Here is a 19,701-nt window from a genome sequence, read left to right as displayed (position 1 = left end):
TCCAGCGGGCAGGACTGGCCTAGGGGTATTTTAAATTGGTTTTAGCCAAATTTTAGTAGAAGCGGCCGATTATATATTTATTTTTAATGATTTTTTAAAACTTCTATTGTATTGTATTAAATTGTTTTTAACTGGCTGTAAGCCGCCCTGAGTCCTACGGGAGAAGGGCGGGGTATAAATTTAATAAAATGAAAAATGAGTGAAATGAAAGTCAGTGAGGCCAGTAGGGTGTAGTTGTAAGAAATTGGGGCAAAGACTTCAAAGACAGTTGGATTTTGAAAAAAGAAAAAGGCAGTATTTCATGAAGAGAGAACTCTGTTTCTTTCTAGGGAATTACTTTATTTTGCTTTGCCAGAGTTCTGCTTACGTCCCAGTATCTTTCCTCAGTTTATCAGCATGCTTTGGCCTTCTAAATGTTTTGGGAGTGAGCAAACAGTTTTTCCTGAGAAGATGTATTGAGGTCAGGGGCTTGTAATTTGACTCCCAACAATTCTTTTAACAGAAATCTCCCGAATTTCTGCAAACTATGTGTTTTGCTTGACTTGTTAAGTCAGTGACAAAAAAGTGTTAAACGTACTTCTGTAATATTTTCTTTTGCAAATATTTAAAAGGTTTTTTCCCCATAAAAATTAGTGTCATGGTCAACATAATCATAGTGAATAAAAAGAAAATTTGGCAAGAATATTTTTTTATCTTGTTACAGCTCACATATGTGCTCTCTCAACTTCTACTATTTTGACAGATCATAGCCATGTCAGCCTTCTGTGCTGTGTATTAAATTGTGATTGCTTCCTCTGCAGTCCAAGCACATTGTTTTTCTCAGTTTTGTAGTAGAACTGAAAGGTGAAGAGTGTAAGGAAAAAAATGTAAATTTATGAGCAAGAATAAGAAATTGGTATGCAATATTTCTGCCTTTAAAATAAATCCTGTAACAGTAACTTTTATTTTTGAAATAAGTTTATTTACATTTGTTTCTTTTGCAGTGTATTTTTTTACTTTTAATATATGGGGAGTCTATTAGTCTGAATTATTCTAAATTAGTCAGAAATTTTGGCTGCCTGCAATAATCAGCCAGAATTTGTAGCAGTAATCTAGAGTATGGCTCACATGGAAAAATAGAGTGTTGCCTCAGATGTCTCATTATCCCTGATACCGAATCCTTTACAGGGATAACCCCTTTTTTAGCTTGAATTGGACTTTCATTTTTGTTCTGCTTGCTTTGGAGGCACTTGAATATCTCATGGAGAAGAGACCTAGAACAGTCCTTGATACCATCCTTCATTTCAGAAATTCTCAAAACATTTCTGAGATTCAATCTTTGAAATTTAATTTTTGAACTTTTCTTTTAAGGACCAAAACTGAGATGCAGATAATGGGACCCGAAGGTGGTAAATTATCTCCTTGACGTAATGGAAGGGTATTCTTAATTGGATGTGGATGGCTAAAGATCTGATTAAGTTAAATATATGCTGAATGGCTTTGAGATATTTTTCTAGTCATAATTCCTTATTTTTACAATGGAATTAAGCTTTGGAAAAAAATCCTCTCATATTGGAAAATAGAATGACATGTGACATCTGCATCCAACTTAATTTTTATTTTTGAAAGATATTGCTTAATTTTAACAGAATAATGCTTTCTACTTCATAGACTCAACTGTGCAGCCGGAAGCAAATGTTTGAATCTGTGGAACTGGCAAGCCAATCTGAAATCCATCATTTAGCCAGCAAGTTGGAAAGAGCCAATGACACTATTTGTGCCAATGAATTGGAACTGGAGAGAGTTAATATAAGAGTAGATGATTTGACTGATACTAACCAGAACATTCTGTCAGAACAACAAAAGCTTCTACACGAACTGAAACTTTCCCGGAACTCCCTAGAGGTGTGTGAATGAATTGCTAGGAAGCTGAATAATACATATTATTATTTAGCCACTTCTTCTAGCATTCCATTGAGGCTAAGTAGGAAACATGGTTTGGTAAGAAAGGGATTCTCTGTTGAAAGGTAAATTTAATCCCATATGTTATATTCATTTTTAGTGAGTTTCATTTTCTTCTTTGAAGGTTCTTCATGATGAAAAGATGGAACTCAGGTCTACTCTGTTGTCTCAAGAGGACTTCATTACGAATTTACAGCTTTATCATGAACAATTACAGAAAGATTTGTCCAAGCTAACTGAAACTCTGAATGTGAAAGAAACTCTTATCAGGTGTGTCTACAAATATTGAGGAAAATATTGAACAGATTACTATGCAATATGTCATTATTCTTCAATTAAGAAGAGAAAACATGATTACATGGACATATAACATAATTTAAAATATTTTCTGATTTTTTTTTAGTAGGAAAACAGATGGATTCTCTTTATGTTGATTGTCAATACAACTGTTGCCTGTATGACAGAACTTAGAAAGGCAACAGGTTTTTTTTTTATAGAAAATTAGCATAATTTTGTTTGGCAAATTGAACTTTTTCTTAAAATTCTAGTAGAGCAAAGATAATGAAAACAGTTATCAAAATGTATTTGTGCATTATTATAAAGTGAAAATGTGCCTCTGGCTGTTGATTGTCAACACCCTTGCTCTAATTTCTCTTGATTTGGAATTGTCAGTTCAGCCAGTTTATGCATTGGGAACCACATATTTGACACTGTATGTTTGCTGTGATAAGAATATGTGTTGCTGTCCGCTGCATGCATGAAATTTCAACCTAATTGAATTCCTTAAGTTTCTAGTATTGTTAAAGCTCATCATCTTTCCTAAATTTGTTGTGAACTGCTGCCAAAAGTAGATAAAACTGGAACCAATAGTAGTATGGCCATCCTTCCATATGGTCTTTTTTTTTCCTCTTTTGTCCTGCATATAAGTCTACTAGGAAAAGGAAAAAATTCTCTTACCAAAGCCTACAGAGGATCACCCTCCCCACTTCTTGATCCTTTGTAATTCTCCCCATTTTCCCTTTTCCTGTTTCCTTAAAATTAGTCCCAGTGATTCACCCACCCACCTCATTTTAAAAAGTAATATCCCACCTCACTCTCTATGTGTGTTTGTGTGTGTGTTTTTACTTCAAGTCACTTTTGACTCCCAACAACTACATGGACAATTAACAAGAATCTGAGTGGCTCAATGTCACTCAGATGCCTTCATAAGGCAGGAATGGAAGTCAGGTTTTCCTGCTCCTAAACCAAACTCTAATCTCTAAACCAAACTAGCTCCCTTAATGTTCTAATAAGATATTTTAAATCAGTGTTCCAATATTAGGAAGACCAGTGACAATTCTTTTGTCAAACAGTCAGAATAAAGGTTGAGATAATAATTTTAAAAGATGTTGGTAAAAGGTTATGTTGTAATGTCATTGACTGATAATGCCTGTTAATGTAGTACGGTGGCAGAACTTCTTTTATTACACTTTTGATAAATATTTAAAGTTATTTTAAAGACACATTGCCATCTTCATTTATGCCATTAGTGTATCTACACAAATGCCTCCCTGTACAGCTGGTATAATTTACTTTGTTTGTTAGAAGGCTTCAAGCATTAAACTGTCTTGTCTAGGCAGCTGCAAAAGAATACAGAAGCCAAAGGAAACTACTATGGTGGAACAGAATTAGAGAAGCATTTATGCCAGCAGTTTGATGGCACTGAAGTGATTCAACTTGAGGGCAGGTACATGACCTCAAAAATTTCTTTATAATAAAAACCCCATGGAACAAAAAATCTGTTGGATTTGTTGAATTTGGCATTATGTTCCTTACAAATACTTGCTTTTGATTTTGCATGTATTTTTCTTGGCTTTAGCTTGGGATCTCCAGATGGAAAGTGCATCCAGCTATCTGAAGAGCAAAAGGAGAAGTTACTGGAGCTTCGACTAACTGAAGAACAGCTGTGCAAAGCCAAGACCGAGATAAAAAAAGTGTGGATCTCTTGTACAAATAAATATATTAAAATGCCCAATTTATGTATCATTAAAACAGATTGGGACAATATGAAGTTTCTTACGTTGTGGTAATGTAGACAAAGAAACAATTTATCATTAAGGGGTACTAAAAGAGGAGTGATGAATTATATTGAAGAAGATGATTCAGAATTTAAGATTATTTTCTTTGCAACTCAATACAGTCACTGCTTCCATTATTGCAATTTTCATGCCTGCAAGATAACCTTTCCATTTTAAAAGTAAATTATTTATGGAAAAAGCTGAGTCTTCAATTCAGGTTATGTAAGTAAAGTTAGATAACTGTAGAAAGTACAGACTCATATATGTTTATATTTTGGACTGCCTAAGGTGCTTATTGCAAAATACTCTTAAAAATGAGAAGAACTTCTCTGATGTCTCATATCATTATTATAGTTTCAGCAGAATTTGCAAAATTCCAGAAGAATAGTTGAATGCAAGGAATTGCAGACAGAGAAAGTCATCTAGCCTTGGCTAAAAAGAAAACTGAGCATAACTGTACACAATGAAATGTCAATAGTGTAAAGCAGCAGCTTGAAATTAAATGGAAGATGGCCAGCTGGGTGAAAGGGTGTGCTTAGAAATACAGTTCAGGTAGCGTTTTCTGTTAGATACCATCCAAATATCTACCAAATGCTATGCTGTCCTTAACTGGTATATCTTTTTCTTTTCCCATCAAGACTCAGACAAATTTTGAATATGAATCAACCTAAAGAAAGAAAAATATAGTACAAAAGTAATAAATCTATAGCCCCCCGTGGTTTTCTCAATGAAGGCTTCAAATTTAACCATTTCTCCCTCAAAATTGTTATGGGCTATTAGTGTCAAGGCTCAGGTATATGACATCCTCACATATTTAGATGAAAGTTATGTCCTAAATACTCACTCAATCCAGCACACACAAGAAATAAAAATATCCAGTGTAGTTCAAGCTTAAAGGGAAAGTACCCATAAATGGTGATGTATGGGAACTTAAAACTATGAACTAAAGAACTAGGTTTTGTTTTTCTTTCACACTGCTGATTTCAGAGGCAATTTCTTAATTGGTTAACTCAGTTTCCTAGTTCTGACTTCACATGAGGCTATGGTTTAAGACATGTTGAAATGTATATGGGCATTATATGAGGAAAAAACAGAATGCTTCAGCTTGTCCATGTTCCAGCAGATTGGCTTGTTAAAATGACTGTTTCATCTAAATTGAACTTAAGTTGCCCATTTAAAGTTGGTATATGGCAATCTGAGCATCCTGTCTTACATTCTCTTACAGTCCATATCAAATATTTATCTCAGATCAAGATGGAAGATAATCCTCTAGGAATAATGTGTAAAATCTGGAGGATTGAGAGTATTGTCTTAAGATGCCATCCTTTCTTTGAGCCATACTGGGACTTTTAGGATTTACAGCTTTCCACTAGTCCCAGCATTCCTACTTTTTAGGAGCTGCTGGTGTTTACTATAAATGAGGTTAGGAGGTTGTTCTTGTTTTGTGCAATTTGTACCCTAACTTGCAGATCTTTAGGAATTCAAATTATTTCCTAAAAGCAGTCTTACTTGGTCATATTTGTACTTTGTTGTTGGCTGGTTTCAATGAAAATACAGAAAATCATCAATTAGGTTCTATTTGGTTGAATACAAAGACTCTAGATGAATACTCCAACTTCAGACAGGACTGTTTTACTGTAACTTAATGTAATAGATTTCTGAAACATTGCTGCAGTATGGGATTAGCAAGGTAACAGGAGGAAATTATGCTATAGAGAGATTGGTATTACTTACTATGCATGATGATTATCACAAAAATGCTGACCTGCAAATTTGTATCCAATTCTGTCCAGATAAAGGAAGAGCTATCCCGCAAAGAGCAAAGTCATAGCCGAGAATTGGAAGGAATGAGGCTTGAGGTTACCCAATTAACACGGGAACTGCATCAACGTGACATCACAATTGCTTCTTCCTTGGGTTCTACTTTAAGCTTAGAGCAACAACTAAAAATAGAGATTGAAAAAACAGAGCAAAAGACAATAGAGCACAAGGTAAAATAATTGAATTCTACAATATTTTATAGTATAGTATTACAACTTGTTCGATTAAAAATAATAATATGGGACTTATTTTCTTTGGTTCCCTCGTTGTACATTCTAATCTTTTTGGTAATACTTGTTCAGATTTAAATATAATTACTAGTAACTTCAGAATATGAAAGTTTGGCTTCTCTTATTTGAAATAATTTATGATACTAAAATCCACATGGCTTGATAAGTGTATAGCCAAGGGGCTATTTATTTCCTGCATCTAATCTATACTAACAATTAAAAAAAATAAATTTATCTCTTAAGGCTGTTCTGTCTCAGTTGGAAGCCCTCAGACAAGAAAATCACCATCTGTCAGAGAAGCTGCAGAAGGTAGAATACATTTTGATTGAGTTGTGTTATTTCCTTCGATGCATTGAGTTGCTTAACTGCTTTATTGTACAGACAAATATTATTTTTATGCATTTATACAAAGTTGAAGATACTCCCCCAAAACAAATTACTATATGCATCTAATGTTGAAAGTAATAGTGGGGTGTAAAGTTGATTAGGAAATTTGTTTCTCAATATATTCAACAGAGTATGATTTTTTTTAAAAAGTTGTACACAAATAAGGTATTATTTTATTTAGTACGACCACTAGATGTCAGTGCAAGTTCATAATCTCAGTGCTGCCCTCTTGATCTCTGCATAAAAAGAGGACATTTTCTAAGAGACTCCCTATGAGAACGAGCCCTTACAAATGTTTCATATCTGGCATGAAATGAAACTAGACTTAACTTTTTTGTATCAAATAATAATAAAAATACAATAAAAATATACTTTTTACAAAATTAACAACAATTATGCCAGGATTTTTTTTGTTTCAAAATGGTTGGAAATTAATCAAAGAGAGAAGCAACCTGGAATTAAGGAGAAACTTCCTAACAGTGAGGACAATTAACCAGTGGAACAGCTTGCCTTCAGAAATCATGGGTGCTCCATCACTGGAGGTTTTTAAGAAGAGGCTACAGTCACTTGTCTGAAATGGTATAGGTTCTGCTGCTTGAGCAGGGGGCTGGACTAGAAGACCTCCAAGATCCAGTTCTATTATATTCTAAATTCATAAAGAACTATTTGAATTTGAAAAAATATTGCAGTTCTTGCAAATTAATTTTAATGAGTTAGGGAGCAGAAACTAACTCCAATAATTTTAATCATTTACCCATGTAACCATGAAGAAACAAAATGGAAATGACAATTAAATTCTTTTGCTTAAGGCAAGCAGTTATAAGTTATGTCACAATTTGTGTTTATGCTTCTGTTTGGCTTTGTCCGTAATAAGATTTTTAGATTCATTGCTATCGTTGTTTAAGGGTTTATATGGAGCAAAAATGTACTAATCATAGGGCAACTTCTACTAAATGGAGTATTAGGAGATTTTGAGTATCTTCAGCAAACAGAGAGCAGTCTCATTGTTTTGGATCTGAATTATGAAGCTATATACATGTTTAACTGTATACTGATTTGTGAGTGAGTTAAGTGGTTTTAAAGTTCATATTCATTTTAGATGAATGAGAGAAACCTTTGGTCTGTAGATTTGATTAGTTCAGATGATGATTCCAGCATTTAGTGATTGACTTGCCTTCCAGTGGGGTTCTTTCTTAATAAAATACTTGTAAATTTCTTAAATCCATAAAACAGAAAAATAACTTTAGAAGCAACTGAGTTTTATTAAACAAAAAAATTCTTACTAATGTGTTTCTATCATTTTAAGGCAAAAAGTACTTCCTTTGCAGAATTCCAGGAAAGTTATAACAAGGCTTTAAATAAAGTGGAACTTCAGAATAAGCATCTACAGAAAGAATTAGCAGAAACTAGAACTAACTTAGAAGCTTCGTCTTGGGTTTCTCAGAGCAAATATGATAATATTGTGCAGCAATTGCAGCATCAGGTGACTGAGATAACAAATGCAGAAAACAAGTAAGAATTTATATGATTTTGAAAATGGAGACTTTTTGAAAGCCTAACAAATACTAGATTTTGATTTAAAAAAAAAAAAAAATGCTGAAGCACTCTAAAATCTTTTTATAATTTCTAGTCATTTCCCATATTTTATTAATTGTAAATGAGATTTGATTATTTTTTTTTACATTGTTGCCAAACAGAAAAAACACTGAAAAGAGATGTTCTTCTCCCTTCTTCTTTCTTATTTGGTGAAAAACAGTTCCATGTGGTAGAAGCAGCTGTAATATATGCCTTTTGAATAGCACAGAGGGAAATTACATTTAAATTTTCTGTGGACTATATTGCATTCAGGAAGTTTCTGGCAATGATTTCAGCCACTAAATTTTTTTGCAGATTTTAAACTGAAAATCATTGGTCTGTTGGATCTAACATATTATTTCTAATAAAATTACAGAAGAATGCAAGCACTGCAGTGCAAGCATGAGGAAGAAATGAAAGCACTTCAAGCTAAATATGACAGGACTGTTCAACATTATGAGGAGGAACTCCAGAGAGCAAAATACTTTCCATCCAGAATGCTTTCTGTTTCTAGTACAGCTGCTGGACTACCTCAGCTCAATGGAACAAACAGTATCGAATCTTTGCCTTATGAATCTCTGGAGAGATCAGATCTTTTGCTCTGTGAAGATCCAGAATTTTCTTACATGGTATCAAGAGAGTATGAGAAAGACGTTTTACCTTTGGTAAGCATAATAAAAGATTGCAAGGGATATACTATTTTCTGATATCATAATCTGTGAGGTTTTGCATTCGTTTCAATATGTCCTCTTTGAAATATTTTCACTCACTAATGCCATGCTACTTACTTTTCAATCTACAATGACTGGAACAGGAAATGAAAGAAAGATTAGAACCGTCAATTCCCAATTCCCAACTATAATAAGTGCAAACTGTTCTCTAAATAAATGCTGAGGAACAATACTTGTAAATCTGGTGCTAGTTTGCTATTAACTTTGAATTTAGCAGAAAATATGGGACAGAACACATTGCTTGAGAAGGGACTGCTGGAATGAGTGCTAAAACCTGATAAGTATACAGTGTGCTTTGACTGTTGGAATGTTAGCTTAACTATGAGAAGCAAATTCACGTGCAAAAAATGCATAGAATATAAATATTTATATAAACTGAAGAATGTAACCTGTTGCTTGTATGTACCTTTGGAAGGATTCATTATGAACTACCAATAAGATTTTGAATATTTAGTATTCAATTTTCACAGGCCATATGGTTGCTGAGGAAAGCCAGTAATTATGGGGGGGGGGGACGACTGTTAAAGGCCTGAAGATGAATCTTATTGTTGAGAAGTCAGTCTTATATATTTCACTGAGACTTTCAGTTCCAGGAGTATATATACAAATTAAACCTAGATGCTTTAAAAGCCAAATGATAGTTATCATTTTCAATAAAGGTTTTTCAATATGCAACCAAATATTCAATCTTGGTCAATTTTTTTTTCAGGATCATAAATGCAAATAAACTAGTCATTTAAGTGATTTGGTTTTTTAAAAATAGATATACCTTTTAAAATATGTAGAAATTTATCTATCTAGCTTTTAAATTGGGATTCCATTTGCAGTTAAATTGTACTCAATGCAGACATGAAGCTTTGTCTTCTGATTTTCAATTATTATTTCTCTATCCAATATTAAGAGCAATGTGCAGCAATACAAAATAACAAAACTAAAAGCTATACAACGCAATAAAGTATGTACCATAAAAGAGTCAGAGGCAAATACTTCAAATAAAGTTTAAAGAGGTACATATAAATTAGGAAATACTAGATGCCTGACATGCTTCACCAAAAGAGTGCCACAATCATTCCTTGCGATAATGCTTCATAACATTTCCTTTAGGCACTACAAACAGTGCCTCTTAAGATCTTAATTGGCAAGGATTGACATATACAGACAAGAATAGAATAGAATAGAATAGAGTAGAATAGAAATAGAAATAATAGAAATAGAAATAATAGAAACAGAAACAGAAACAGAAACAGAAATAGAATAGAATAGAATAGAATAGAATAGAATAGAATAGAATAGAATAGAATAGCTGGAAGGGACCTTGTAGGTCATCTAGTCCAATCCCCTGTTCAAGCGGGAGACCCTATCCCATTTCTGACAAGTGGCTGTGCAGTCTCCTGAATTAGTTGTACCTCATGTTGCAGTAATCTAGGAGCAAGGTTAGTAAGACGTGTATCACTGTGACCTAGCTATTCTCTAGAAAGTTCTGGAGCTAGTAAACCGGCTAGTGTTGAAGTTACATTGTGAAACTGGTAGTATAGTTCTCTCCTTTTCATTGTTTAAATAGTAAAAATAAGCATTAGATTAAAATTGGTTTTTTTGATTCACAGTCTTGTTGAACATATTTTCTTTTTAGAGTCCTCTGCCTACCACAAATGTAGATGTGATTGCTGCAAAGTTCCTAGAAGAAGAAGAAGAAAGGTCCCATCATATTTTGGAACGCTTAGATACACATATTGAAGAATTAAAAAAGGAGAGTGAAAGGACAGTACAACAGTTTACACACCAAAAGTAATTTTGTTTTGGGGTTTGTGAATCGAAGAGCTACTTCATTTATGCTGCTTTCTTTAGAGGAAAAACACAGTTATTGCCCTCTGGAAGTAGGTTTCTCTGCTTCTTTGTCTTCGAGTATTCAGGGACAGTGAATTCAAAGAAATGAAATTTGTTTGTAGCAAAATACTTTGTCTGATTACAGTTATTACACTACTATAGAAAACATTTCTAACTAACCTAGGGGAGCATTCTGCTCCCCTAAAGTAAAGAGCAAGCTTCAGGAGTGGATAGTGTTGCCCATCTAAATAGAGTAAATATTTTATGTCTATGCATTCAGAAATAAAATTATGTAGAAACTGTTATTTTATTTTAATATGAATACAAATCATATTGCTTATCATTTGAATATTAACTTTCTGTCTATTTCCAACATGCCATGAAACATGACAAGTGACTTGAGAAAATGAGAAAAGAGAATGCCATTTTGCTTTTCAGGTTTTCTTGTGAATATTCTATGTGGATTTTAGTTGCCATCAAACATCAAATTAATGGCATAGTAATGGTCCTTTGTGTACTTTTAAAACAGTAGAAAAAATATGGTCAAATAACTGTGTCATGAAGAGATATTTTATTATATATCTTGATTAAAAAGTAAAGTTCAATATAAGTAATAAACACCTATACATGGGAGCAATTTAATTTAAATAACAGCTGTCTTATGAAGTACTGCACAGCTGTTCCTAAGCATAAGAACAAATTTGGGAGGCTGGTTGGTATGCCAAACAGCTTTTAAAAAATTGTTTAGCTTCAGGAAGAAATGCAGATTTTAAAGCATGTCCTTGGGCAAAAGCTAAGAAACTAAGTATAGCCTCTTCATATTTTTAACTCATCCTTTTTCTCTAAATTACCAATAAGATACCAAGTTTTCAATGGCCAGGTGCAGCACCTTACTTTGACTGAAATTTCAAAGAAGTGAATTTTAGATTTTTATTCCTGGATATTTGAAATCATGAGTTCAGATTATGATTGTGATTTTCAAAGTGGAATTAGAAAGATATTAAATATATAATCTCAGTTCATGATCTGCACCGTAGTTTCTCTCATGTTTATTATCATAATGGCATTACAGTATGCTTTTTTCTCTGCTGGATAGTAATTTTTGATATCTCTTCTGTAGAAAGTGAAGAGTATTTACATCTTTAAAATGTAGCATATTTGGTGTCAGTCCTGAGATTACTGAAGTACTACAATGCGGAAGTGTTAATAACTAAAGAAAACCTTGCTCCAAGAGTACATTTTAACATACACCTTAGTTTTTCCAGTGCCGTTTCTATGTAATTCCATTCTCTTTTCAGTTTTCTAATGCTTCTGTTTTGCTTGCTAAATTTGCTTTTCTTGGCTTTATGCCTCTCTTTGCCAACATTTTAGTTTGACACTGATGGACAGTATGAAATTATACTCAGCATGAAGGTATGCCAAAAAATAACACAAATTTTGATTTATACTGTTCTGTTGGGATGGTAAATAATAGCTGTCAAAACACACACAGCATTTTATTGGACATGAAGAACAACTCATTTTCAGTCCAGCAGAATTAATGTGCTCAATGTTTTCTTATATGAGACCACAATGTTGTATTTTATATAATGATCCCGAAAGAAAGAAAACGAATGCCTATTGCTTCAGTTATCATTGGTGAAGCACTCCCTGAAAGGTGGAGATAGACAAAGTTGGTGAAGAGCTCTGTAGATTTATTTACAGTACTGTCTTATAACTAATTGTGATTTACTATGACTTATTTTACATTTTCTTAAAATGTTAAGTAGATGTGTATGTAGGAAGGTTGGCCTCCTTTTCTTTGTTCCCTGGGACTGAGGCGAAAAAATGGTCTCATTTTCTCTGCTGGATAAGTGAAGAAACCTGGGAGCAGAGCTGTGCGATAACTAAGGAAGTGCTGGTGTAGCCCAAGGAAGGCAATTCAATATAGTGAGGAGAGGCAGTGGGGAAAGAAGGAGGAAGCATAATTGCCATTAGGAAAGCTGCGAGCCAGTCTTGAGAGAAAAAGCAAAAGGGTCCATGAATTCTATCTTCTGTCTAAATAAATATTTTTGTATGCATATGTTTGAAGAAAAATTAATTGCTGGATTATCTTTGGGAGAACAAGAAAGCAGGAATAAGGCCTGGTCCTGGAACAGAGAGGGAAATTTTAAAGATATTTGAGGCTTATGGTTTTTATGCAAGTTATTTGTCTGTTACTTCTACCAATTGGCATTCTATGAAATGTTTTTTTTTTAAATTGCTCCCAATACCATTTTGTGATGATACTCATAAACTCAGAGAGAGCAGAGATAATTGTTGTTTGAACTGGATTATTATTACTGTTTATTAAGTTTATATGCCACCCATCTCACTGTTGCAATAAACTTTGTCAAGTAGATGAAGAGTGTATGGGTGGCATTTGCACTTTTTGGAAGTCGTTTGCCATATCCTTCTTCCTAGAGCAAAGAGTAAGAGATTGGCCCATTTAGCCTGGCTTCATGCCTAAGGCAAGCTTAGAAGTTACAGCTTTCTAGTTTCTCCCCCTGAATCTTTAACCACTGCATTAAATTGGGTCTCGTGCCTTTGCTATTACGTGTATTTTCCAGGAATTAAGCAGCTAGTTTTTATGTTCTTGAAAAACACTTGTTTCTCAGAAAACCAATAGTGATGTCAAGTACCTGAAACAGTTCTTAATTTTGGCACAGCAATCTTTTTCAAATGATTAGTAGCTCAAAATTAAAAGATTGTTCTAATACAGGGGTGTGAAACTGCCGGCCCGCGGGCCGGTTTCATCATACCGGAGCCGCGCCCACCCCATTGCTGGCAATGGCAAAAAAGCTCCGATACGTTGCACAATGTCACGTGACGTCACGAGTTTGACATGTCTGTTCTAATAGATTAGAATTCTTGCTGTTATGACATAATTTATGTCAAACTCGCAACGTCATGTGACGTGTCGTGACATATCGCAACTTTTTTTCCATTGCCGGCAATGGGGTGGGTGTGGTTTTGCCATGATGCATCCGGCCCATGGGCCGGCATTTTGACACCCTCTCAAACATTAAACTGCTTGATTTGATGTGGGTAATGACCATAACAACACTTGGATATGGGAAAAAATGTCTCTTGAATAGCTGATGTAGGAACTACTTTTATCTGTTACTACTGGATTATGCCTTGAGAAAGTTGAATGTTTTTTGGGAATAATCAGATGGTGTTATAATTAATAAAGTTGGTGGGGAGTTTTGCCTTCAAACCTGGACTTTTAATAACTACAGAGGTTATATTTTGCTTGAGCCTGCATGCACCTTCTATTTTACATATTAAAAATATTTTGGAAATGAAATACATTAATAATGTAATTGGTAGTCAAAGCCATGAGTTCATAGAACGTGTAATGAATGCACTTGTTTAGTAATACACTCATGAGATAAAAAGATATGGCATCCAACAGCTGGGCTCAATATTAAAATCCTTAGGGTAGTGCTGCACCAGAGTTTTTGTGCTTTTTAAAATTTGAAAGAAGTAGATGAATGAGTTACTTGCACTCTCAAAATAAATACGTCCTTGTTCAATGCCATTCATAACTTTGGATGGTCACTAAGGTGGTTGTAACCCAAGGACCACTTGTAACAATTTCAGCAACATAGGAATGGAAATAGGCAAATGTCTTCTACTTCCCACACTTGACACCTTAGAAAAATTTCAAAACAAGTCCCAAATTGACTCTCTTCCCCCCCAAAATATTAAATCTCGCTGCTGAAAATCATAATATAATATTGGGGCAATTTTTTTTGGGACTCCAAATAGCCAAAAGACAATGGAAAATATTCTCTGGATATTACAATGCATTATATTGAGCAAAATGGGGGGGGGGGAAGGGAATCTAAAGAAGTTATGGAGAATCCTTGGGAGAAACTCTGGAATACCCAGCATTTTTTTTTCACCTGAGTTCCCTTTTGTACTAGAAAAATCTATGTGTTAAATTTAACAGAATAACGGGGTTGGAAGGGATCTTGGAGGTCTTCTAGTCCAACCCCCTGCTCAGGCAGGAAACCCTATACTATTTCAGACAAATGGCTGTCCAGTCTCTTCTTAAAAAACGTCCAGTTTTAGACCACCCACAATGGCAAATTGCTTCACTGATTAATTGTTCTAACTATCAGGAAATTCCTCCTTAGTTCTAGGCTGATTCTCCTTGATAGGTTTCCATCCATTGCTTCTTGTCCTGCCTTTATTTATGTAACAATTAGAACTTGTTTCCAATCCTACATTGGTTTTTGCAGTTTCCTCTCAAGACATACATACAAGAAATAAAGGAAAGCATACATATTAGTCATCCTTGGTGTTTTACGATATTTCATGCATCACAACTGATTTGAGTATATTGTCAGAATTAGAATAGGACATAACCTTGGGCCCCACCCAGCCCTTTTTTTTCTTTTCAATCCAGTGGAATATTGTCAAGAAGTGATATAAAGTAGGCTAGATATGGCTAAGAGAACCATTTTGTGCAGTAGTTAAGAAAATGGGAGGCTGTGTTCTAGTTACATCTTAGCCACAAAGTTAGCTGGATGACCCTGGATCAGGCTCACACGAACACTTAGCCCTAGGAAGCAGGCAATGGCAAACCATTTCTAAAATCTTGGCAAGAAAACTGTAGGGACATGTTCAGGCAATTGCTAAGAATCAAGATTGTCTCAGGTACACAAACACACTGTAGGATATGACTGGGGACTATAGAAGAAACAAAAATTCAGAAAATACTCTTTGTGAACCTCTATGGAAGAGGAGTTGGGCAGTGGGTCATGTGACTCAACAGCTCATAAACAACCTTTTCTGTGCTTCCTGGTATATATGTACACACACATATACATACACATAAATATAACATTGTTTCACAGGATTAAAAAAAATAAGACTATCTCCTGTGGCCAGTATTGTTAATGGGGATAGAAAGAATTCCAGGAATTCTTTATATGCTGTCCCTACTTCGTTTACACTACAGGATCACACTCCTGAAAGTTCATTGGCAAAGAGCCAAAATCTTCAAAATGAACCCCTGTAGAATGATTTTCTATAGGAACTTTTTGAAGTATTTTTAAATTAAAACTTTGATAGATGAATGCTACATATCTTAAATACTGTCAACCTCATCTAATTAAATTCAAATTAAATTTGTTGTTTCTTACATAGGGTTCTATTACTCTTCAAAGTTAGGCTGCTGTGCCATTTTCCTAGACTACTTTCTGTGGTTATGCACCAAGTATTATAGTTAGAAAAATACTTTCCTGACCTAGTGTCTTCCAAATGTGTTTTAAGATAAGCACTAGAATTTCCACATAGTACAAATTCTTTGCTTTTCAAATTGTTGCATCATAAAGGAAGAATGTCAGGTCAGGAAATACTTGTTAAATTCGTAGTGAGAACCAGTTTGATAACAGTGAGGTATTTTTCCATAGCAATGATCATCTGCCCTGTCCCTGAATCTGCAGAACATGAACTGCAAGTGGGTCTACTGGCTTGCATCATTTGAAACACTGATAATGTCTGTTACTGATATTTAAGTAACAGAGCAGGAAAAATTGCTTATTTGACAAAAGGTTTTTGTGTGAACCTATAGTTCTGCAAAACTATAATAAAACAATAGTAAGATAAATGGCATTTATAAAATGAATTGCTAATATTTTCTGACTGAGGCAGGGAACCCACATAGCTCTCTGTATGTATGAAACACATAATCAAAAATTAATTAATGATACAGAATTGCAACATCTCTAGGATCATTTTAAATAAGCTTCTGCACCATATTTCACTAGATAAACTATTTTAAGAAAAGAAATATGCAAAATGTGGTCATTTTGATAGTAAAATAGATTGGATAAACTATAACCTATATTGAAATATTCATTTTTTTGATTCAGCAAAACTATAAATTAAAAATGATTTCTATATAAGGAGAGCACTGGTTTCAATAATAACTTTTTGTATTTAATTGTGTAGTAATCTAATTTGTCTTATGTTATTCAGAGGTACTTCAGTGTGTAGTTCATGAAGTAGCATTCCTCCCAAAATAATTTTTTTATATAAATTACAGAAAGATAAGTGATCCTTATTAAAATGTTAGCTAGGTGTTACAGCCCAGTAAAAAAAGAGCATTTAATTGCATTTAAGTTCTGGTATAAAACTTTTCAGTATTTTATACTTGTAAGACAACGGCGTGCAGACAAGAAAGCTTACAATATAGTCTTGTAAAAGCATATTTCTTCATATTTCTTCCAATTCTGTAGCCACTGTTGTATTGATAATCAAAAATGTGGGTCTTTTTCTCTCTTTGGCCCAACATGAATTCTACAATGCTCCTTTATTATCCATGATAATGTTGAACGTATCTTTTCAGAAACAGTGGTCACATCTCAAAATTATCGCAAGATGGGTGGGAAGATGCGTATAATTACTTCTTTATTACCTAAATAATTTTGTTATTTATGGAAAAATGTTGCCTGGTTTTCAATGAGTAAGTTACATTTTGTATAAACTTCATGCATCATATAATATCAGTGAAAAGTCTCAAGGGATGGGGGTTGATCAAGTTAAATTGTTTTGCTGCTGCTTCAGTAGCATGAGTATTGTCATCCAACAGCATGAAATAAATTATTCAGAGTGAAATGGATTATATTAGATCACATATTGTGCGTGTGGGCAGATGGGAAAAGTTCAAGTCGCCTATTACTGTGATTCAATTTCATATTTCAAAATATGTGAGTAAAATTTGTGGTTCGCATTCTCCAACACCATCACATATATCTCTCTGCATCCAGAAGTACTGCAGGATCCCTCCCAGTAACCATCCTTATTAAGAGACAAGGGGCAGGTTTTTTCACATTGAACAAATGCTTTGGCAATGCTGTGAAGTTTAAGTTTGAACTTAATGTTGCAGTTGGCTGGTAGAAATGCAGCCAGAGGTTCCACTAATTCATAGCTTTCTGCCCACTTACTATACTTCTGGGGGAACATTGGCCATTTGACCTTAGTGTTTGGACAACAGATGAGGTAATTAAAGATATAGTTATAGTTACCAGGATCTGACTTTTTCTTAGCAAAGATTTTGAAAGCAAAATTCCCAGCATGTGGAAGATGGATCTTAAAGTTTATTTGGTTTCCTTGGCATTGTTGTAAGATATGTCGTCTTCCTACCTCTTCGCTGAGGCTTAGGCTGTCTGAATGCAGTGAGGCTAAAATGTTCAAGTCTTTACTGAGGATGAAGCTGAGGTTGCAGCAGCCATCATTAGTATGAATAACTGGACCTTTTTGTGAAGGTCTGAGAATCCCCTGTTTTTCTGTGAACCAGCTAGGCCCAACTGGTTGATAGAGTTCCTTTGGGAAACAAACATTTGTGTCTATAGAACTGCATTCAATGTTGTATTCTAGGACGCACATGTAAATTTCTTCAAGATCTTTAAATGGTTTGGCATAAATCTGGAGTTTATGACTCCCCATCTTCTGTGGGTACAGTTCCAGTTTCATCCCATTCCTCTTCAAAGTCATCAAGCTGTATTCTTTTGCCCTTTTCAGTTCAAACATGAACAGCATTGGAGAACTGCTCTCCACTACTATTGTGACTTTTCCATTTACTGTAACATGCAAATAAAGAAAGCTGGTTAGAATACGTCTTATTATTGAGAAACACAAATCAATCAAAAAACTTGTAGAAAGTGATCTGAACTCAGCTTTGCTGTCAGTCACTTTGGCAAAGAAAGGGAGAATAATGTAGTTGAGTGATTAGAAATTGTTCAAAACCTCTGTCACATCCAAATTCAGAATAAAACAGCAACAGGGTTGAAGACAGGGAGATTTGGGGACTTGTTTGTTTTTATTTTATTACTAGTGTAATAGAACTGTTCATCATTCCGAGGCAAGATAAAATCATATGTGGCTTTTACTTATAATTGATCTGACTTCAGCAGCGTAGAAGCTTTTGGATTTCAGAGAAAGTTAAGAAAGTTCCAAAGATAGAATTCTAAAATGAAAATGTTCGTCTAGTTAAACTGCTAATTGACACTGAAGGGATGGTTGGGAACATCAGAAAACCAATGAGCTAATATTTATTTACATTTATTTATATATCAGGCTTATTAGCCTGCACCTATGAGGCATTTGTATTCTTAACCTTTCTTTTTTTTGTGCCTTCTTTTGAAACTGAAATATGCAAACAATTCTAGGGGCCCTTTCAGACTAATTATGTAGTGGCATTTTGAACTTGGCGTAAATTGTACTTGGCATAAGTGCAAAAGTAAGTATGACTAGAAATTTAAGAACCACAAGCTACTTCTACCAAGCTAATCTTTAAAAATTAATTAAAAATGGCCCTCAGTTTTAAATTTTGCTGTAATTTCTTTTTCTTCCAAAAGCTGGAAATATCTAATAATACTGGCATGAGGCAAGAAGCTGTATGATTGTACCTGTATGAATAATAGATGTTTCTGGATGGGCCACCAGCAATCCCATCTTGTAAAAGTCACTCTTGTACAGCATGTTATTTTCAAACTGTTTTAATGCCATAGTTGGTTTGAGTAGCTGCCAGTTGTTGTTGTCTGGAAAATGATTATTAATAAAGAGTGCAGGGTGGGTGAGGAAATAAAAATCATTGTATCTAGAACAAAAAGAGATCAGAATGTTATTGAGAATGTACATAATTACTCCCTGCCCTCACCCCATCCCTGCACCCAGCAGCACACTAGAACCAGAGACATGCACCTGAAGGTAAACTTGCTGCAACCTTCATCAATTGAGCCGCATCCCCAGGTGCTGTCCACCAAATGCCACCTTCCATCAAGGTAAACTGCATTCCAGGCATGGTCATACTCTCCTTCAAAGGTCTGCCCTGTTTTGTAGCCATAGCCTTTAGAATAACCAGATAAATTCATGCATTGTACCCCTGCAATCCTGAAAGAAGATAAGAATGAGTCCTCGGGAACTAAACATGTGCATCTTGGAATAATGTCATTCTTTTATAATCATTGTTAATTTCCATGAAGCATTCCAAGAAGATGGTTCCTTTGTTGCATTATTATTGGTACAATAATGCATATTGTTAGTGTGTTAGCTGGAATGTTGGTGCAGGAAGATATGTTTACTGTATTAAGACGTTTG

General features: G+C 34.5%; 2 protein-coding genes across 2 annotated transcripts in view; one reads left to right on the top strand and one right to left on the bottom strand.

The window, feature by feature from the left end:
• The window catches only part of CEP63 (centrosomal protein 63), a 19,647-nt gene extending 8,550 nt beyond the window's left edge, over positions 1-11,097 (top strand). The window contains exons 5-13 of the mRNA XM_029284065.1: positions 1,651-1,884; positions 2,066-2,211; positions 3,557-3,667; positions 3,800-3,914; positions 5,792-5,989; positions 6,293-6,358; positions 7,743-7,948; positions 8,388-8,676; positions 10,373-11,097. Coding sequence (XP_029139898.1) covers positions 1,651-1,884; positions 2,066-2,211; positions 3,557-3,667; positions 3,800-3,914; positions 5,792-5,989; positions 6,293-6,358; positions 7,743-7,948; positions 8,388-8,676; positions 10,373-10,531 — 1,524 coding nt within the window. The 3' untranslated portion in view covers positions 10,532-11,097. The remainder of the gene's footprint in view (positions 1-1,650; positions 1,885-2,065; positions 2,212-3,556; positions 3,668-3,799; positions 3,915-5,791; positions 5,990-6,292; positions 6,359-7,742; positions 7,949-8,387; positions 8,677-10,372) is intronic.
• A 5,625-nt stretch (positions 11,098-16,722) lies between these two features.
• The window catches only part of KY (kyphoscoliosis peptidase), a 34,316-nt gene continuing 31,337 nt past the window's right edge, over positions 16,723-19,701 (bottom strand). Inside the window, exons 8-10 of the mRNA XM_015815597.2 lie at positions 19,306-19,494; positions 19,011-19,201; positions 16,723-18,182 (exon numbers count right to left, since the gene is read on the bottom strand). Of these exons, the coding sequence (XP_015671083.1) occupies positions 17,278-18,182; positions 19,011-19,201; positions 19,306-19,494 (1,285 nt within the window). The 3' untranslated portion in view covers positions 16,723-17,277. The remainder of the gene's footprint in view (positions 18,183-19,010; positions 19,202-19,305; positions 19,495-19,701) is intronic.

This window comes from Protobothrops mucrosquamatus, unplaced genomic scaffold (genome assembly GCF_001527695.2).
Source record: "Protobothrops mucrosquamatus isolate PMUCROS unplaced genomic scaffold, P.Mucros_1.0 scaffold353, whole genome shotgun sequence".
In the NCBI taxonomy this organism is placed as follows: Eukaryota; Metazoa; Chordata; class Lepidosauria; order Squamata; family Viperidae; genus Protobothrops; species Protobothrops mucrosquamatus.
Note: the sequence above shows the minus strand (reverse complement) of the source record. Positions and strands in the feature narration are given on the sequence as shown.